This window comes from Choristoneura fumiferana, chromosome 14, assembly GCF_025370935.1.
Source record: "Choristoneura fumiferana chromosome 14, NRCan_CFum_1, whole genome shotgun sequence".
NCBI lineage: Eukaryota > Metazoa > Arthropoda > Insecta > Lepidoptera > Tortricidae > Choristoneura > Choristoneura fumiferana.
Window position 1 is genome coordinate 2,899,480 of NC_133485.1, and position 21,940 is coordinate 2,921,419.

A 21,940-nucleotide genomic window follows, 5' to 3' on the forward strand; every position below is an offset into this window, starting at 1 on the left:
GTAAGCGAGAGGGCAACATACGAAGTTCGAATTTTGCACTTCGTAGTACAGTACAGGCCCAGGGTCTAACTGCGGTGCCGATTTTTAGCGGCCGCGTTAAAGCATCGAATGACGATACAATACAATCTTTCATTGAACAAAAATAACTAGACTTTTGATGACGTCATTGAAACGTCCGTAGAAAAAACATGGCGTCGTTGCGTAAACAATATTAAACCGGTAGAAAATAATGGGAAATGCGATTGTTTTTACGAGCGTCTTAGAGCCAATCTCAAACGTGCCGACTCGTCACTACTTTGAAAAAAGCTGGTATCTCAAAATCCATGATCCTTCCGAGTGAACTTAATGAACATTGTTTTAAGGGTCAAATTTGTTGACGTATTGATTTGTACGAGATTTTTTTAAAGTAGTGACCAAATGTCACACGGAGCTCATGATACTTAAGCCATTAAGCGGTATTTAATGTGTACTTTTAGTCTTCATTCAGTCTAACCATACCTAAAAGCACACCTTTTTCAACGTATAGTACATTTAATTTTGACAGCAAAACAAGCAAACTGTAAACAGAAACACATCTTGTCTCATAATACATATCAACAAAATTGAATCTTGAAATAGAAATTGTTTATTTCTTATTTGAAACAATGATCATAAAGTTCACTCGGAAAAAATATCGATTTTGATATGGGTTTCTTTTGAGTATAACATATTTCAGTTTCATGAGACTGATGCTTACAAAATGATTCATACACAATCTTAAAGAGTAGGCCATTGAAGTGTTCAACAATGATTACAGTACATCTCAATACTTTGTGCGAATTTTGATACAAACAATAATCAATTAATCATATAAAAAGGATTTTCTGACAAACAAAATAAAATACATGGCGCCAACGACGTGAGGTCTGTGGGTTAGTCTTGCTTGAGGATGGCCAACCAACCAATCCCAAACTAGACACAAACGTCAAACAGACCTCACGATACTAACGCCATCTAGCGATATTTCACTTGTCAGGAAACCTTCATTTGTCTCATGGAATCGATACAATATAAAACTACACGCATCTCAGTTTTCGTTATTGCCAAGTGATATTTTTATCAAGACAGTTTACCTTAGGTATAGTCGACTAAGTGCGTTACCTTTTTTTTATAACAGTATCTACAATAAAAAAAAACAACTGATTGTCACATTGACTTATAATGATAAAAGAGAATATGGGTAGATAGCTTTCTTGCAACCGTTGCACCGCATCCAAGGGCGCCGCCAAGCGGGAGATGGGAGAGGTGTACACTTTCGTTTCAGCATTAGAAAGAAGATAAGCGACCTTCTCGTGTCTTTTTATTGGAAAACAGCTTTGAAAAATAAGTCATAGCAAACATGGAACAAATTATGCAGCAAAGACATTATAGACATTAACATTCTTTTAGTGCCATAAGTACCTAATGCTATTTTTAGAAAAGCATTTTCGAATAAAAATACTCTTATAGATTGTCTACCATTTTTCTGATGCCAAACTAAACGACGAACATGACATTCCAACTGCGTTTGACAATACTTACATATAATAGGGAATATGCATATGGAGAACAAATTTCTTCTTAAATAACTTAGATTTAAAACTGGAAAATAGAGTAAAGACGTAAAAATAATCAATATCTGTTAAAAAATAACATAAGTAGTTACACGAGCGAACGACGTTGGCACTCCATGACTTTCAACATTTTTAGTATGGACTCTCCGCGACCGTCATGTCGGATCTCTCTGTCATTTCAAAAATTTGTTCTCACGGCGCGCGATGAATGAATTCTTCGCAGACAAAGTCGCACGCAACAGCTAGTTTTTAATAATTTTGAAAATGCATGCATATTCTGTATTCCCACCGACTATATATCAACCAACCAAACAACGACTGGCGACGCCCTCGAGTGTAAGAGTAAAGGTTAAGCCTCATCTGGACAGTGCTAGAAATATCGTGCGATTTAAATAACCAAATGAGCCAATCGCAAGCAAGACCGTAACGTCAAACGGAACGTACGACACTAACGCCATCTAGCGATATTTATCTTGTCGAGAAGTCCTCATTAGCACGATAATTCTAGCACCGGCTGTATGAGGCCATAGAGGAGTCCCATAGGTTACCTAGGCCAGCTCGGGCTGGCTAGTCCTGGCCGAGGGTCCGTGGGCGGGGCGTGGCGACTACCTGGCGTCGTCGGCCGCCCGCGCCGCGCCGCGTCGCTTGCTGAGCGGTGCGTTGTACTCCCACCCATCCGAGCCCTTTGGGCTGAATAGCTGAAAAAAAAAAGTTTATTTTAATAGTTATTAATGAGCTGCATTTTTTTGTATGTATATAAGAGGGTAAAACAAGCCTGCGGGTCAGGGGCACTCGCAAAACCAGGTGCGTTGCCGGCTCTTCAAGAGACTGATAGCACAAAACACAGATAGTTCAGAAGTCAATCTCCTGTATGTACTTCACATTTTGTACCTACGCTCGGCGGCCGCTCTAGGGTTGTCAACTATGGCTTATGCACCAAAAAACTATCGTGGTAGTGACACTCGTATCTAGCTGTTTGATTTATTGTTGAGAATGAAACAGAAAGAATGGAAATATAAATAAATAACTAAAATATTTTAATTTTAATGTCACAATATCATGCGACGATTTCGTTATTGGCGAAATTTACGATTATTTAATTTAAACAACCGTTCACTGAACAGTTATAATAGCTTTTTTTGCTCCATTATTGCACAAAAAGTTCACAGACACGTGTCTCAAGCGGATGGCACTCGCGCTCATACTGGTCCCAAACGGTCCGAGATATCGTGTCCGTGAGCAGTGTCTATGTTTGCGTTGCTTGACCGCACTTGTATGGAGATTGACTTCTGAACTATCTGTGTTTTGTGCTGATAGGCTGTTTTTTCCAAGAGATTCTTAAGTCGTATCACTCCAGGAATGCTGTATTAGGAAGCTGGTTCCATATTTTTATCGTACGTGGGAAAAAGTTCCGCTTACAGCGGACGGTAATAGACTGCCAACCATCAAGGTGGTGAGGATGAAATGATGGGCGGTTATTCGAAGAACGGTAGTGAAAGCTGTTTGCCTGCAGGCAACAATCCTGTATGAAGGTAGTAAAAAGTAACGTATACTTAAATTGTTACTCCGACGTGATGACGGGTTAATGCAGCAGTAAATTCAGTTCAGGGTCATCCAAAGGCATTCTCAGGCATGCGGAAAGTCGCTTATGTGATGGACTGACCAAATAAATGCACAAGAAATTCAACTGCCACAGATGAGTGGCGGCGGGTTCTGGAGCGGTGTCTGGCGGCGGTGGCCTGGTCGGTGTGGCGGGGCGGCGGTACCTGCGTGTCCCACTGGTCGCCGTTGGCCTGGCGCGCCTTGGCCTGGTCGCGCTGGGCCTGCTCGACGCGGCTCTTGGCGGCGGTGGCCTGGTCGGTGTGGCGGGGCGGCGGTACCTGCGTGTCCCACTGGTCGCCGTTGGCCTGGCGCGCCTTGGCCTGGTCGCGCTGGGCCTGCTCGACGCGGCTCTTGGCGGCGGTGGCCTGGTCGGTGTGGCGGGGCGGCGGTACCTGCGTGTCCCACTGGTCGCCGTTGGCCTGGCGCGCCTTGGCCTGGTCGCGCTGGGCCTGCTCGACGCGGCTCTTGGCGGCGGTGGCCTGGTCGGTGTGGCGGGGCGGCGGTACCTGCGTGTCCCACTGGTCGCCGTTGGCCTGGCGCGCCTTGGCCTGGTCGCGCTGGGCCTGCTCGACGCGGCTCTTGGCGGCGGTGGCCTGGTCGGTGTGGCGGGGCGGCGGTACCTGCGTGTCCCACTGGTCGCCGTTGGCCTGGCGCGCCTTGGCCTGGTCGCGCTGGGCCTGCTCGACGCGGCTCTTGGCGGCGGTGGCCTGGTCGGTGTCGGCGGCGCGCAGGGCGGCGGTCACGTGTCGCCACACGCGGCGCGCCTCCAGCGGCGTCTGACGCGACACAGGCGCCACGCGCTTGCGCCGCGGCTTCATGTTTGCCACCTCGAATAGGACTTCTGTGCGCTGCAACAGTTAATGAATGGCCTGTCAACGAGTTTGTACGCTTAGCGCAAAACCGTCGATCGAAATGCTATTTAAAAAAAATCGGCAGGGACGTCATGCGCCCAGTGTACATATCGAGTGTATACGTGTGTCCACCGTCATAACATTGAGTTGCAGACTGAGTATCTCCGTCTCTATTCAAGCGATACTTTGAAGAGGGACGGCGCCCTAAGCCCGCTCGGTCAACCGCATAGCGACACTAACGAGATTCCCCGCTACTCACCCCGGACTCCGTCCAGCGTCCGTCGACGCGCGTGTTCCACTCTCCCTGTGCCGTATAGTACGGTTTCTTCTCCGTACCGGCGAACACTTCGCATGTGACGCGATGCTTCTTGCCGCCGTAGAAGGGCTTCGTAAGGAACTCCACGTTCGCTCGGTGGCCGGTTTGTGCGCACTCGATGCACACGGAACCGCCTAGCTCGATCCAAGGGACTGTTAGGATCGACCTGGAAAAATTAGGTCTGATAAGTTTTGAACACGACGGCTTCTTCAAAACAATTCTAGAAGGAAAGATCGAGGGGAACAGAGGAAGAGGTCGACCTAGGCGCAGCTACATCGATCAAGTAAGGGAGAAAGTCGGCGTCGCGTCGTATCAAGAGGCCAAGAGGATGGCTCAAAGGAGGGATGAGTGGAAGATATTCCTAAGTTAAAGAGAACGAGAAGTTTTGGATACTTAACCCAATGGCGGACTGTAGTCGTTCGGAGTCCGGGGCGGCAAAGCTAAATGAGCCCTTAAAAGTTGATGCAAAGCATATTTTTGCCTTGTCCAAGACTTGATCAAGTGAACTTATGGACATTTGGAGACTCCCCGGGACTGGAGCAACAGGGCCGCCCCTTCCGCTCCACTGTTAGTCCGCCACTGCTTTTACCCCGGAAAATGATATAGTTCAACGGGAAATGATAAAGAATCACAGCTGACCTGCCGTATCCATTGGGGAAGGTGAGCGTGTACTCCTCTCCCGTATCCAAGAGTGTCACGGTCCCTTTGCCGATGTTGTGTACCCCGATAGACAGACCCAGGAATTTGCTTTTCGTCCAAACCCACGCTTCAAACTGGATCCTGTTGACAGAAAAAAGAAGCGCTTGTAACACGAAGATACAGAAACGTTTTTAATCGTTTCGTGTACTCTCTACCTGCGGCGCTACAACCCTTTGTGGGTCTTGGGCCTCAATGATTTTCCTTCATCAATATTACTCTATCACTTGCTTTCTCAATGATGTTACCTATGGCAATGCCTAGGCAAGAAGTTGCCCCCTGACACTGAGATATTCCTCCACATAGTTCAATGACTAGGTAGAGCTAGAGAAGCTATAACATTCACCGACTTTTGATAAAATAGGGAATATTACAAAGCGTAAACAGTTTTTTGAATGTCTTACTGTCTTTGAAATGTCCGTTGGATGCCATATAATATCATATTATTTCAATTTATTTATTTAAATATAGCTCTAACGTTACTATCGATGTAAATATCATGTTATTTTGTTAACAATAAATATGTCATGATCCGTTATTGCTACAAACTGTAAAGAGAACTGACATTGTCATGGCGGTTTGTTTTGTTTACGGTTTGTGCTAGTGTCGTCCCCTGCGCAGAGTTTTGCGTAATATTCCCTATTGTTATGGTAACACCTCTAAGATACTGTCGGAACCGGTTCACATACAACGAAGCTATAAACGGGCATAAGGAAAAAACAGTCTATTTTTTGAGTTTGAACGTACCTTTTGTTGACGTGTTCCGCGTAGAAAGCAGAGATGGGTGGATGATGGGACACCTGTTCCGCCACGAAGGACAGCTGGTCCGGCGAGCACCACGGCACCGGACCCTCGCCCACCTCCACCTGAGCACAAATAGTAGTTTATGCAACTGTTACATAATAAGGCCGAATTACGTACAGTTGCATACATTACTTTTATCTACACTCCTAATGTAAATTCTCTATTATGCGTTCAAAAACCACAGATAATGACCAGCATTAGGACATTGGATTCTATTATGAACACAGCTGTATCGTAATGTTCATTACGACACCGAAATCGATATCGTAATGAACATTACCGCACCGGAGCGGTGGCGCAGGCGCAGGAGCTCGTGGGGCAGACATAGTTCTGGTTGCAATGTATGTAATTTTTAATGGTTATTGAACGCATGATAGAGGATTTAATATATCAACGTAGATTAAAAAATATAACCTCGTAAAGCCCAGTGTACCAAAACCAAGGAAACACGTATGTAAAAGTATTTTTTCTTGATTGACATTAAGTTTCACATGTGTTAAAGTGTGTCACTAACAATTTTTTGACAGTTTCCCATTCGGCCACAATGTCGTCAACGTACAAATCTAAATCAACTTCAGTTTGTTCAATCTACGGACATCATTTGGGGATTTTTCGACTTCCCTCGTGAGATGTTATGACATATTTGGCTCGATCCCCTTTAATCTCGTATGAGTTACATAAAAATGCGTATTTTACGTGTCTGTGCTCGACTGCGTGTACAATTTACCCATATTTTACACTGCTTCTTCCGGTAACAGGTGGTGAAACCTATGATAATTATTAACATCTGACCTTGTCAACGGGCTGCGTCTCGTTGCCGTCCAGCTCCCAATGGCAGCGGAAAACCTCGCCCAGTATGGGGTTGTAAGGCTTCTTGGCCACTTGGGACTTGCGGCCGGCGTGGAACGAGCTCAGGTACCAGCGCACCACTTGGATCATGCGGTCGCGGGGCGTCGGCTGGTCGACTATCCTGTAAGTTTGACGGGGCAAAGAATTATTACTAATTCAATTACTTACTACTTCATCATCATCATCATGACAGCCGAAAGACGTACATTGCTGGACATAAGCGTCCCCCAAGGCTCTCCACTCAGACCGGTCTTTTGCTTTCCGCATCCACCGCGATCCCGCGATCTTAACCAGGTCGTCGCTCCATCTTGCTGGAGGCCTACCGACAGCTAGTCTCCCGGTCGTTCGCAATTCTTCGAGCTATGTCGGTAACCTTAGTTCTACTGCGGATATCATCAATGCGGATTCTATCCCGCAGAGAAACCCCGAGCATAGCCCTCTCCATAGTCCTCCTACTGCTTTATTCAATTTTATTTTTTAATTTTATAATTTAATTTCTTTAATTCAATTCAATTAATTTAAATTTCATTTGACCCATGACTAAATTTTCCACCACAAATTTGGTCCATTCAAGGCTTGTGGGCGACTAAGGGGGGCATAATAAGAGAAAGAAAGAAAGAAAGAAAGGTTTATTTTGGCTCCATAAGTACCACCTAAAAAATAAGACTAAAACTAGCACTAAAACTATGTTACTTGGTGACACGGCAGGATACCAAAAAGGGTCCAAAAAGGGGGTAATGCGCGTTCCTCTTTAAATTTCTTATTTATGAATCCTACTAATATTATAAATGTGAAAGTTTGTGAGTGAGTGAGTATGTTTGTTACTTTTTCACGCTTAAACGGCTGGACGGATTTGGATGAAATTTGGCGGAAAGTTAGTTTATAACCTGGATTAAAACATAGGATACTTTTTATCCCGATATTCCCACGGGATAGGGATAAAATCTTGAAATAACAACCGCTGGGCTTAGAGTCATGAAATTTGGTATGTAGGTAGTTGGACGTCTGGAATAAAACATAGACGACTTTTTGACCCGATATTCCCACGGGATACCTAGGGATAAAATCTTGAAATAACAACCGCTGGGTTTTGAGCCATGAAATTTAGTATGTAGGTAGCTGGACCTCTGGAATAACACATAGGCTACTTTTTATTCCGATATTCCCACGGGATAGGGATAAAATCTTGAAATAACAACCGCTGGGCTTAAAGTCATGAAATTTGGTATGTAGGTAGTTGGACGTCTGGAATAACACATAGGCAACTTTTTGACTCGATATTCCCACGGGATACCTAGGGATAAAATCTTGAAATAACAACCGCTGGGCTTAGAGCCATGAAATTTAGTGTGCAGGTAGCTGAACCTCTGAAATAACACATAGGCTACTATTTATTCCGATATTCCCACGGGATAGGGATAAAATCTCGGAATAATAACCGCTGGGCTTAGAGTCATGAAATTTGGTATGTAGGTAGCCGGACGTCTGGAACAACACATACGCTACTTTTTATCCCTATATTTCCACGAGATAGTTTTGTAACTAAGGGACCCCATACGGAAACAAGAGATCATTACGCGCTTATTATTTTGTAATTTTTTCTTTAATTGTATACTTACTGTAGTTTTTAAGTATTTTATTTGTAATTATAAATTATTATGAAAAAATGACTTTCTGCCAAGCTTCTTGCGGCGCATTCTTCTTGGCAATGATGGTCTTTCCAAAAGCGCTGGTATTTTAAAAACTGACGTGTAAAAGTGCCCATTGCCGCCTATTTACTGAATAAATGATTTGAATTTGAATTTGGATAAGAAAAAATTTGAAATTTTAGCACTGTGTTTAGAGTCTTGAATTTTGTACAGTTATTCACAACACAACCTCAATGAAGACGATGTAAAATCCCGAAAATTTCAATTGCAACCACCAGACCGAATAGTTTACGCGTGCGAAGCCGCGGGTAAAAGCTAGTTAAAAATAATACTTACTTGACGAACTGATCAGGATGCGCGAACGAGTCCGCGTACATTTCTAACAACGATCGCCTTTCGAGGATAAAAGTCGGGAGCACAACCTGAAACAAAAATAATGAACACATGTAACGACATGAATGGGCAATTCTTTTGCTACTCCGCGAGCACACGTGCAAGGCAGCCGCGTCGGTGCGACACGTGCGTTTTCGGCCAGAATTTCTGGATCTAAAAGTACCTTAGATATATTCCCGTTAAGATGTCAACAGGCCCCTATATCATAAAAGTTACAAGTGCTACAATTCTACATAACTGTCACTTTTTGTATGAGAAGATTGTAGAAGTTGTATCTTCGCTGCACCGAGCTGTTTCCACTAGAGATGAGCTGAACGAGTATAGGCAAATGAAACATTAATATTATATTTATTCTCTATATTATATTACGAGTATGAGGAAGCCGCGGTGGCCGAGTGGTTTGACCTATGGCCTCTCAAGCAGAAGATCGTGGGTTCAAACCCCGGCTCTCACCTCTGAGTTATTCTAAATTCATGTGCGGATTTACATTTGAAATTTACCACGAGCTTTACGGTGAAGGAAAACATCGTGAGGAAACCTGTCCAAACCTGCGAAGCAATTCAATGGTGTGTGTGAAGTTCCCAATCCGCACTGGGCCCGCGTGGGAACTACTGCCCAAGCCCTCTCATTCTGAGGGGAGGCCTGTGCCCTGCAGTGGGACGTATATAGGCTGGGATGATGACACTATATCATTCCTCGTAACACATTTCCTGAATAAATAAAACACATCCTCGTACTTCTCTGGTGGAAACGCAGACTTATCGTGTAAATTACACTATAGTAGTCATTTATTTATGTATTTAATTGTGTTTAGCCGAGTAAGTTACTTTTCATTCTAAGGCCATCCCTGGAAAATTCCGATATACGATATACACTAAATAAGACAGCACTTATTAGATTATAACGACGAATTCTCGACCTCGACCAGACAATTGGGCCAGTTCGAGGCTATCTTCTGTTTACTACGAGGGCGACACTGAAAGTTTTAAGAACTGGCCACTTGTAAACAATATAATAAAAAAGTAAGTTTAAATTTCGAAAATGGAACTCTTTGCCAATATTATTGAGTATGTATTTCATTAATTTGTCATTTGTTTTACGATTTGGCAGCAAATTGAAAATTGTCTGTGTCACGTCAACATGAATTTAACGCGATGGGTGGGTGTTTCCTTTCGAGGAGTTGCCAACTAAAGTGAAGAGAGGTCGAAGCGTGGGAAAACAAATGGTGGCCTCGTTCTTCGGAAGGACAGGTCACTATGCGACAATTGTTTTAGAGGATCAAAAAACAGTTACTGCAGCTGGTACACTAACAATTGTTTGCCACTTGTATTGGAAAAAGTTCGGGAGAAACGACCTCGAAGTAGGATCCTTCTTCACCACGACAACGCCTCGTCGCACACCGCTAGGCGAACGATCGACTATTTAGTGACGTCAGACGTGGAATTACTGGGTCACTCGCCGTATAGCCCCGACCTTGCACCTTGCGATTTTTATTTATTCCCGAAAATAAAAGAAAAACTTCGAGGAAAACTTTTTATGAACACCGAGGAAGCAGTGGGTGCGTTTCAAAAGGCCCTAGGAAGCGACCCCTAAGGACGAGTGGGCTAAGTGCTTTTCTCAGTGGTTCCATCGGATGCATAAAATATATCTTAATAATAAGACCTAAAAGAAAATAAGGCCCACGTGAATTTTGTGGGTGAAACGAAAATACTTATAAATATAATTCTTTATAACATTCCTTGTCTAAAAATGGTTTTATTAAATACAACATAACACAGTACAAATACTTTTTTAATGTATTCAGTTAAAAACGCAAACTTTTTTTTTTCGTTTTATCGTCGTTTTATCGATGAAATTCAAATGGCCCTTTTATTCTCTTTTGAGTACTATATGTTGAAGCTTGTGTAACTAAGTGCCAGTTGTCGTATCCCAAGGAAGATACCTAATCCATACCTACTCTACTACTACCACTCTCCGCGGGTTGCCTAACCAAAATATTCACTTCACGCCACTGCTTCCTACCAACATTATGGAAGTAAAATTATGATTCGGTTAAAATATGACAAACAATTTAGAACCGGAATTAACTAATAAGTTAAATTTTCCCCCGAAAACTGGCGGGATAGCAAGAAACGAATTCTTTGCGGACAAAGTTGACGGCAACGGCTAATAGAGCGGTAAAACAATATAGTGCAAATGTCATACAATTTGAAAGAAAAAAAAACATGAAAGTAATATAATAATGAATTTACAAGGAAAACTATCATAGCCTAATAGGCTTTACAAAAATACAAACTGAAGCATAGATGCACAGGAAAACCAGAAAAAGAGACCAGCGCTGGGAATCGAACCCAGGTCCTCAGCATCCGTATTTTAAAAAAAATACAAAAAGACTAAAAAACAATCTTAATTTGATAGCGACATCTCTTGTCCGGGTGAGCGGTTAGTTCCAATGGAATGCTGAAAGTTTCCCGATGAGGGCTAAAAAGCATAGATGTCGCTAGTGTCGCTGCTTAAGTGACTAAATAAGAAACAAACAAGCTGAGATATGTGGTGCATAGGAGAAATTCCCAGCGCTGGTCTCTTTTTCTGTTCTTTTTTTCTGGTTTTTCTGTGCATCTATGTTTCAATTTGTATTTTCGATATGTATTTTACGGGATGACGGTAAAAGTAATAAAATTTGGAGTTGAAATAAAAAATACAACAAGACTCCAAAAAACAATCTTAGGCTTTACAAGTTAACAAGTAGTCCATCACAACGTACCTAATATTGAATACTTGCCGCATGTTAGTACGGAAGTCTACACTGCTGCGCGCACTTGGCCGTTTTTTAGGGTTCCGTACCTCAAAAGAGAAAAAACGGAACCGTTATAGGATCACTTTGTTGTTTTGTATAAAGGTAGCTCTTATAGCACGATCAATAAGTCTGAAAATCATAATTTTTCATGTCTGATTGACCTATATGTCAATAAATCATCCAAAATGATCCCATACTGTATATATTTTGCTTAGTAGAGGCTCTGCTAACACTGTATACGCATAAATTCCTAAAAAAATGTACGGAACCCTCGGTGCGCGAGTACGACTCGCACTTGGGCCGTTTTTTGTAAAGTCTTACCTATATAATGCAAAACTAGCGAAAATTTCGTTATACCAAGTCCGTCACCAAGTCAGATTTGCATTTTACGGTCCGAGCCCCCGTCCATTGAGGATTAACAAAACAAGAACTCGCTTTCAGTGTAATTCGAGTGCCCTTTAGAGGGTCACGTTGTGAGAACTTTGGAGAAATATCAATTTAAACGTCTCTCGGCGACAATGGAAAGTGAAACTTGAAAGTTTGTTGATGCCTGATTATGACCAAGAAAGGTTAGATCTTGTGTAAAAGGAATTAGAGAAAAAAAAACCGGCCATGAGCGTGTCGGACACGCCCAAAATAGGGTTCCGCAGCCATTACGAAAAATTAAGTAATATTTTTCTAAGGATTTCGTATTTTATACGGAATCTTCCAAGTTTAGTTATATTTTATACCTAAGATTGCTATTTAAGAGTAAAACTACTTTATTTAATTTAATTGCTATTTAAGTTTGATATACTTACTACTACCATACCGATTTTTTTCAAATTTAATGAAAATTTGCACTTTTAAAGTTGAATATTTCGCAAAAAAACAATGAATCGAAAAATCTTCTTAACAAACCTCTAATGGTTTTAAAAGACTTATCCAACGATACTCCACACTATAGGGTTGGATGTAAAAAAAAAAACACCCCACTTTCATTCTATTGGAGGTACCATAAAAAAAAAATGATTTTTATTGTACCATTTTGTCGGCATAATTTACATATATATCCGTGCAAAATTACAGCTTTCTAGCATTGATAGTCCTTGAGCAAAGCCGCGGACGGACGGACAGACAGACAGACAGACATGGCGAAACTATAAGGGTTCCGTTTTTGCCATTTTGGCTCTGGAACCCTAAAAAAGAGCGAAACCCTTCTAGCAGCACTTTGTTGTCTGTTCGTCTGTCAATATTCTTTTTCTGAGAAAAAAAAAATCTTCTAAGTCAATGCACATGTTTATACTTTACTATCTCGTGGCTGTTTCATGTTTGAAATCCGCACAAAACTGCTAGAGGGCATGCAGTGACAAAACGTTCACTTTCACGTTCACGGTGGATGCAGGTCGCTTTCAACCGAAGCAAATGGAGGTGGTATGGGGGAGGCCTATGTCTATAACAGTGGCCGTCTTAGGGCTGATATGATGTTGATGACGATGCAGTGACAAGTTACTAAAGTGTAAAGATACCTAGCTTTGGCCTTGAATGCACATTATGGTAGAGCACCGTAAAGCAGCCAGATGCCTTCTTCTTACCTTCGTGAGGTCCATTCCGATCTTGACTTGCGAGAGGAGGTGTGTGACGACGGAACCGTGGTTCTCCATGGACCCCAGCTCACTGTCCGACTCCTCCTCGTATAGGGCTGGAAAAAAAAACAAACATTAAATAGAATGACGAAACAGATATGTATTTGTCTATTATAAGTATCGACTGTTGAAAAGCTAAGGGTTTGAACCTAAGCTCCCCTGCCTGAGAGGTCATAAGCCAAACCTAGGTTACCAAGGCTTCACGGTTGTTTTCTATGTATTATTTTTATATATAACCTCTATCTACGACTCGCGCACACAGAATTCTCATAAACATGGCTTAGTACCTGATCGCCTGCAGAAAATACTTCTAAGGCCAAAGTACATTTATTACAAGAGATTTTCTATCCGTGTGACTTGTTTTTTTTTCTGGAACCCTTCCTCCCTTTTGCAAAGCATCTATCATGTCATCAATGGAACGCCCCCTACGAACCGCGCTGTAGTATTAATACCTACTCCCGCAACAAGGCATCGTGTACAGTTGCCACTGTAGTGTGTAGCGCGTTACGTAGCATACATACGTAGTATTACTTAGTATATATGTGTAGTATAGTTTATTACAATGTATGTTGTATTAGTTAGGACGATCAGTCATTAAACGACCGTCAATCAAATCACTTGTTTCTCTCTACATCTCCCACCGCTGCCCCGCATACATCACACCACCACCACTTAAAATAGCAGATACGACTCTACTTTAAATACCAGATTCGACTCTATTTCTATGGCCGGCCGGTAGGACGTATCAGATATTTTTGCATGCTCCGTTATGGCAGATATTAATGCAGGTGTACTAGAGTGTTATGAACAAGGTATGAATTTGCCAATTTTAGTTGTCAAAGCGACATTTATTGGGCGCTGAAAGGGTTAATATTTCAGCCGTGACGAGACACGCCCGAGTGTCGCGTTTTGTGTGTAGGGTTGGCAGTTTTGTTGAATTTGAAAAGGCTTTTATCTCATTATGGAAGTACTGGAAGCTTATGGAAGGATTGAAAAATACATTGTGGTCCTTATTTTCGTTACATGAAGATAATTTTTTGCACATTTCATGTCTCTAGATTTCACGGTTTATTTTGGGATTTTGTGCGTAGGTAAATCTGGATCCCGTGGCAATATTGGGACAAAAAGCGATCTATGTATTATTTCAGACATTTCAATATACTATATCTAATATTAGTTCGATTTACCTGAAATCAAATGTCGCTGATTCGAGTCAGCGGAGTAATTAGTAAATTGGTGTTTTTTTTTATCGTGACGTCAACGGCCAGGTTTGTGTTTACTAATGGCGAGGTGTCGCATCCGAATACATCACACAGTAGAACTTACTCTCGCTTCTCTTACTCTTCGAATTGCATAACGAAAACATTTGGCATTCAGTAACACCACGTTACTGAATGCCAATTGTCATTTATTTAATCAGGCGTTACTTTGCGAAAGTCCATATCAATGAACAGGTTATTTTGCTCACCCGCGACCTTACGATAGCTACGTCTATGCAACAAATGTGCTTATGCAGTTCCTTCAGCTCCACACAAACCCAACTATCACCACCACCACACAACACTGACACGTTTCTAACTCAACCAGAGCTCATCTTCAGCGCAACATAACCGTTCACTATGCTACCAGATGTTAGTAACTGCATGAACACATATTTATTGCATAAACGTAAGGTCGCGGGTGAGCAAAGTTACTTTTTTTAGTTCGCTAATTGTATGCTAGCTGGTGACAACCCTAGTTGTACATAATTGACAACATTTCATATTTTTGAGCCCTAAATTTTATTGGTTCAGTGTATTTGGTTTAAAAAGACAAATACGCTGATAGTTTATTTATTTCTCTAGGTTTCGTATTTAACTTGTTATTAATTTTTCAATATTTACTTATTCTAAAAGGGCGTAACTCCAATTCTACGCAAGAATAGCCTTATCACCTTTGTCTTACCATGATCGGAAAAAAAGTGATCGGACATTGACAATGACATCTGCTGGGCTACTCCGAAACTCGAAACTCGAAGTTCGTGTCGTGCGGTCCCTCTGACACTTACACTGTTTGATACGAGAGCGAGAGGGACCGCACGACACGAACTTCGAGTTTCGAGTTTCGGAGTAGCCCTGCTGACTTTGCCATTGTCACTGGAGTATGTCTGTGGTGTGTTGTTTGTTTAAATTGTACTATTTGTTAAAAATAAACGATTTTATCGACGAATTTGGCTGTGATAAGGGATACCGATACTGCATTATATAAATACGACACCTTGCATTTACACGGATACGACGAACGATTGGGACGATAAAAAACATTGACCATTTGGCGCCGAAAAAGGACTACCGATATGAGGATTCCCGACGGCTATAGTGCTGCAAACAGCACAAATCTACCAAATGTAGATCACTTTATGCTGATGCAGTACATGTGTAACAATGAATCATTCAATGCTGCTGAAATTCGTGGTGCTAAAATTTTGTACCCCAATGAACCCTCGTTTTATCAGTGTTAGGCAAATAAAAACATCAAAACATGTGTAATAAATTCATTTATTTATTCCCTTTTATTATTGGAGACTGTATATTTATTGCACCACAAGCAATTAGCACGGCATTATCTATATAGGCTGTACATTCATTGCTTTTATTTTATAATAATATAATGTAATAATACAATCTAGCTTTGTAATATCCTTGTGTGCATGACATAAACAGTCTATAACTCAATATAACTTCTTGGGTATTCCAATATATTGGAAAGGCTTTTTTTCTATAAGATTCAACATAAACAATCTACCATTTAAAATTATAGGGTGTGTCGCAGAACTAGTCATAGTGGATTGTTCATAACTTGCTTCTGATTCAGACACTTCGGATGTACTACCCTTAACGGCAGGCAGAGATGCAACACTTGCCTCATGGGTGTCTTTTGCTTTTGTTCTCATGGGTAAAATATTACATTGAATAGCAGTCTCGCGTATCAGGACTTATTTGTGTAGATATTATAGCAGTTTTTGGTTTGCACATTACTGACTTGGCTTCAAAAAATGGTTCTATACGTTTTTCTTTTATGCTCTTGATGATTCTGGTTCATCTTCAAAAAAAGGTCTGTCACGTTTATTTTTTGACACTCTTGATGAGCCTGGTTTATCTTGAGTTATAGTTTCTGTAGGTTTGGATATTTTTTTTAAAACTGGCACAGTAGGCCTCAGTTTGGCATTACCTTTAGAAATGATCCATGACTCGTAATTTTCCAGGTCATACTCCAACTGTAAATTCAAAAATACATAACTAAGACATAACTATATTATCTTTGTGCTGAAGAATAAGTGTATTTGATAAACAGGTAAAAGTCACAATGTCTTATCATGTCAATACGAAAACTTACATCAAGGTGGTCTTCACAGATGACTAGTGGTCTCTTTGGAATTACTTCTTTCCCTACTGCTCGACACCACTCCGCTTTATTTTTATACGGTACATGGAAGAAATGTTTGTCCGGTTTCTTCAAAGAGTCATTGTTACAACTTGGCACGAATCAATACTTGGTGTACTTAGGAGGAATATACACCTCGTCAATCCATGCGGGTTTCTCCATAGTAGGCAATAAATCCCTATAATAAAGAATCTTTTCATTTTATTTTACTTCGTTATGTTACAGTCGTTAACATCGATAGTAAACAATTTACGTCAATGTCAAATTCAAATTTGTGACAGCAGAGTTTTTTTTCTGTAACATAAGGCAAAGGCTATCCGTTAACTATTTCGTAGAATGGGTAAAATTAGACCATGTTTTTATTTGTTTTTTAACTATTTTATTAAGCTATATAATTTTTTTATAAATATAGTATAGTGTTCAGGAGGCAATATGCTTTTGAATCATATATTCATTTTGAAGTGTTTATAAAATGAAATGTTGTCAATTCAGGCGGTATCACCAATGACGTTTAACATTAGGGACACGGGGACTGACAATTTGCATTCACTGTCGAGTAAACAATACCTGCCCACTAAATAATGATTAAGTATCTGGTCGATCGAGCTTCGAAGTCGAAAACACGCGTTTTCTCATCAATAAGGCCAAGCTAGATCGATAACGTCCCCACATAGCAAATTGCGTCAAAATCGTTGGAGCATTTTTCTATGATTCTTGAAATAAATAAATATTGTTTGTTGGTTTGTTTATACTCTTTACTGTACAAAAAGGTTACATAAAAAATGAAAAGTGGTAATAAGTACAATGGCGGCCTTATCCCTGCAGGGATCTCTGCCAGTCAACCTTTGAGTTGTAGAGAAGAGCAATCATAAAAAGCAAGGATCGACAAATAGAGCAAATACATTTGAATAAATATAAATGCATATGTAAACCTCAAATACCTAACTGTATACAATAAATATATGACACATACATAAAACATTAATCAGTTTCATTTCGCAACTTTTAATTTCGCCAACTCTAAAACTGTAAATATTTTAGGATTTATTTCAGGGCAACCTTGGAAGTGACGTGTGGTGAAAAGAAGGGGAGGCTTTTGCCCAGAAAGGGGCACTTTCAAGTATTAAGAAAAAAATTGTACACGGTTTTATGTCAAATTTTGCTGTCATAACGTGCGAGCGAGAGCACAGACCTTGAACTGTGACGTGCAAACGACATTGAACCTTGTAGTAGTAAAGCAATTTTTTGGTCGACATAATATATTTGACATCCGTGATCCATTTCCCCTATTGTACTGCAAACTTTCGAGGCCGGGTGAATTATTATAGGGTAAATTGAAACTAGCAGCAGCGTCCTTTTCTAACAGGAACAGTACAAGTGAGGCGCACTTAGATGAGAGATAAAACATAAATTGAGTTGTAGACGCCTGAGGGGTTTAAAGATTGATGTCGGACGGCCCTCTGAAATCTTCGTGTCATGCTTATAATGGAGATTTCCACGATAGACACAAGCCCTTGTAGTAGTGATGTTCGCAGGTAGAGATGCGCTTTAGCGAGAGTAACGAGCATAGTGTTTTATAATCTAATGCCATATCATATTACGAGTACATCTCAGAAACTGGATTGACGAAACTTGCCTAGCTACATTTTTTTTGCATTACTAAGGTAATCATTAAACACATTAATATTTTTGAAATTTAGCTCACATTTTGACGACCAGATGGCCTAGTGCAGGGTTTCTTTAACTTTTTGCAGTCACGGACCACTTTCACAATTTAAGCAATTCCACGGCTCCCTGTCAAAAAAAAATCTAGAATTTCCTAGTAAATAGGTTTACAGACTGACCCTTTGTACATACTCTCATCTATGGACTGACCTACTGTGGGACCCCTGACACACATGCTACGGACCCCACTTTAAGAAACCCTGGCCTAGTGGTTAGAGAGCTTGACTACGAAGCTTGAGGTCCCGGGTTCGATTCCCGCGTCGGGGCAGATATTTGTATGAAAAATACGAATGTTTGTTCTCGGGTCTTGGGTGTTTAATATGTATTTAAGTATGTATCCATCTATATAATTATATTTATCCGTTGCTTAGTACCCATAACACAAGCTTTGCTAAGCTTACTTTGGGACTAGGTCAATTGGCGTGAATTGTCCCGTGATATTATGTAAGTTTAGAACCTGGACCAATATAAACAAAAACTGTGCAATTTTGACAATACTTATTATTATTAAATATATGCGAGTCGAATTGATTGATAACTTCCTTTTTTTGAAGTCGGTTAAAAACCAACATGGCCAATTTAGACAAGATAAATGTTTCGCGTTTGCATGACTTTGTTAGCATAAGTTTTGTAAAAATAAATGCAAAAACACTTTAATACGTCGCACGCAACGCCCTCTTGAGTAATAGCGAAAAAAAGTGACGCGTAAAGATAAGCTAAATGTCAGATATAAATATGGCAGCGGACAAGAGGTTGTTGTAATCGTGTTAATGTCTTTATGCCATGATTTGCGCCACACGCTGGCTTGCGTTATATTGCGCTACCCGGCAGGGAGGGAGGGGAGCTATAAGTAAACCGCTATAAGCCCGAGGTAAAGTAAAACCCTTTCACAATGAACGTCCCAGTGGCTTCCTTGTTGAACACCATAATGGCTTACTGAGAGAAGGTTGTTGCAGGTGCTTACGGCGGTTTACCTATAGAGGCGTTTAGGAAGCACGTTAATAATTAACCTTATGGCGTTCTTAGTGAACAAGTACTTGAATAGCGAGCTCTTCAAGTAGATACATTTCGTTTCAAGTCGGTTCATTCCATCATTCACATTTTCTGTAAATCACACACAACTCATTGACGAATATTATTGAAATCGTTTAATTTTCATAGGGTGTGTCATAATCATCATCAGCCGGAAGACGTCCACTACTGACCAAAGACTTGCCCCTTAGAGCTCGCCACTTACATCCACCGGATGCACGCAACTCTCACGATGCCGTCAGTCCATCTAGTGGGAGGCCTGTCAACGCTTCATCTTCCGGTTCGTGGTCGCCACTCGAGGAGTTTTCTCCCCCACCAGTTATCTGAGTCAGCTTGAAGAGTGTAGCCATTGATATCTATATAGCTTACGGCATTAGACTGGCTGTTTGGAACAAAACGCGCAGCGCATCAATCATCAATATTACTTTGACACAACCCCTGTCACGGACGTCAACAAACTTAGAGAAACCGTCGGGCGACAAGCAAAAGTCACCAACTACCACTCAAAGTCAAGAGGGATAATCAAACTTATGCATAGCATCGTAAGGTTAATATTCCACCAATCTTTTTTTGCAGCTAGTGACCCTTGCCTGCCACCCGACGAGGTTCACAAAACCGCGCTGTGAACTAATTTTGTGCGCTGTTTTGATGTAAGAAACATGCAATCTATACATAGATGTCGATGAGTGTAACCGATGTCTATTGCTCGAAGATTCACTTTAATCCATCTTCAATGATCCTTAGACCGTACATAGCCACTTGAAAGTTTCCTACCTCATATTGTAGGACGGCTTGCAAAGGTCAAAACACTTTACACGCCCTTAAATCGATCTTTGCGACCATAACATGTCGGTACTGTTGGCGTAGGCATTCATAAAACTGCGCTAGCCCGCGGCCGTGCCCTAACTACGCCGTACGTTTGATAGCCAACACGCTAAGCTAACAAATAGGATACGGCTGGCTATTTGGCTTACTACGAATAGGAGTAACTGGCCAGTGACACATTTGAGCAATGAATTACGATTATTTTAACCAAACAACTTTTTTAAACGTCTTCAACAGTCGATTATATTTTTTGATTGTTGCCTCTGAACTCTGTCGACAATGAACCGATTTAAAGAATTATTTTTTGTACCCGTGTAAGGGTACCTACTAAAACTTCTGGTTTTGTTTTAATTACATTTTAAGGATAAAATATATTATCAACCCTTAGGAACGTCTCCGTAGTCAGTTTTTAGGGTTCCGTATATCCTACGAGGAACACTTATAGTTTCGTCATGTAAGTCTGTCAGTCCAAGGCTTAGCTTAGAGTCTGTTAGTGCTGTAACTGTAATTTGTCATTGTGCATTTTTAAAAGTAGTAAAAATAGAACGTACAGTCGAGTTCATAAACGTGTGAGCAAAAATTTGATCAAATATAGTATCTGAAAACGACTCTACTGTTTACGGCATGTTCAGATATGTTTGATCAAATTTTTGCTCACAAGTTTATGAACTCGACTGTACCTAGAACGAATTTAAAAGAAAAACTATCACAGCTAAGTAGGCTCAAGTAGTAGTAGGCGCATCTCGATACAGAAGCTACAGAACCCTACACTGCGCGTGGACCGACACACACTTAGCTGTTTTTTTTGTCAAAATTATAACAGAAGACTCTGGTCTATCTACTTCTTGGAACCTTTATACTGCAAGCACGTCCTGATAGGTGTAATTCGCGTCACGAGTTTATTGACCCATTGTTTGAATCATTGTCTTCCAAAGCTACTTGTAAATTCAACTAAGTATAATCCTCTTTTGGTTTCTCTAGCTAGGTTTACGTAGACAGATCGATCTGATTAATGTATACCTACACTTAAACTAGCTTGCTAATGTCGTTCAGAACAGTTTTTTATGTAAGAGGGTAAAACAAGCATCTAATGGGAAGCAATCACCGCAGCCCATAGCACCAGCAACACGAGGGGTATGCGTTGCCGGCCCTTTGAGAAAGGCTCGTTATTTAAAGCATCGTTTTCACTAGGAGACATGTCGCGGAGACAAATCGCCCAACATTCACGTAGAAGTCTCTGCGACTTTCTCCCTCGACATACCGCGTGTCGACGCTCGCAGAGCATCGACTAGCGACAAGTCCCGCAACCCGTGAATGTCGCAAGCGACCGTCGGGCAACATCGCGTCCCGTAGTGAAAACGCGGCTTAAGTTGTACAGCTTCGGGAATGCGGTCCCAGTAAGCTGGTTCCATAAACTCGAAACAAAAGATCGGTTTTCTTTTTCTTTCTCATTGTAATCTTCAGTAAAACGAAGAAAACCGAGGAGTCCCGAGCAACATTAACATTCTGGTTGTAGTGTACAGTCGCCAGCACCAATATCTAACACAGCAAAGCGTGCATGAATATCTGATACAACTCTTCTTTCCAGGGCCGGTAGAACACTTCGCATATTTTTGCACGCTCCGCTGTGACAGATATTAATGCAGGTGCAAGTGACTGTACCTATCTGAGCCTTTGGTTAACCGCAAAACCGCAACCTTTCTCAAAGACAATTCAGAATCGTGCAGAAAAGGCTTGAAGATAACTTTGTTCACTTTTTCG

At 41.2% G+C, this 21,940-nt stretch overlaps 1 protein-coding gene across 3 annotated transcripts in view; it reads right to left on the reverse strand.

Annotated features, from left to right (window-relative positions):
• Positions 1 to 586: 586 nt before the first annotated feature.
• LOC141434732 (oxysterol-binding protein-related protein 9) overlaps positions 587 to 21,940 on the reverse strand; it is a 106,985-nt gene continuing 85,631 nt past the window's right edge. For all 3 annotated transcript variants that reach the window (XM_074097173.1, XM_074097175.1, XM_074097174.1), the window contains 8 exons: positions 13,124 to 13,230; positions 8,696 to 8,781; positions 6,654 to 6,831; positions 5,805 to 5,923; positions 5,001 to 5,141; positions 4,305 to 4,527; positions 3,359 to 4,042; positions 587 to 2,290 (listed from right to left, as the gene is read on the reverse strand). In XM_074097173.1, the coding sequence (XP_073953274.1) occupies positions 2,198 to 2,290; positions 3,359 to 4,042; positions 4,305 to 4,527; positions 5,001 to 5,141; positions 5,805 to 5,923; positions 6,654 to 6,831; positions 8,696 to 8,781; positions 13,124 to 13,230 (1,631 nt within the window). In that variant the 3' untranslated portion in view covers positions 587 to 2,197. The remainder of the gene's footprint in view (positions 2,291 to 3,358; positions 4,043 to 4,304; positions 4,528 to 5,000; positions 5,142 to 5,804; positions 5,924 to 6,653; positions 6,832 to 8,695; positions 8,782 to 13,123; positions 13,231 to 21,940) is intronic.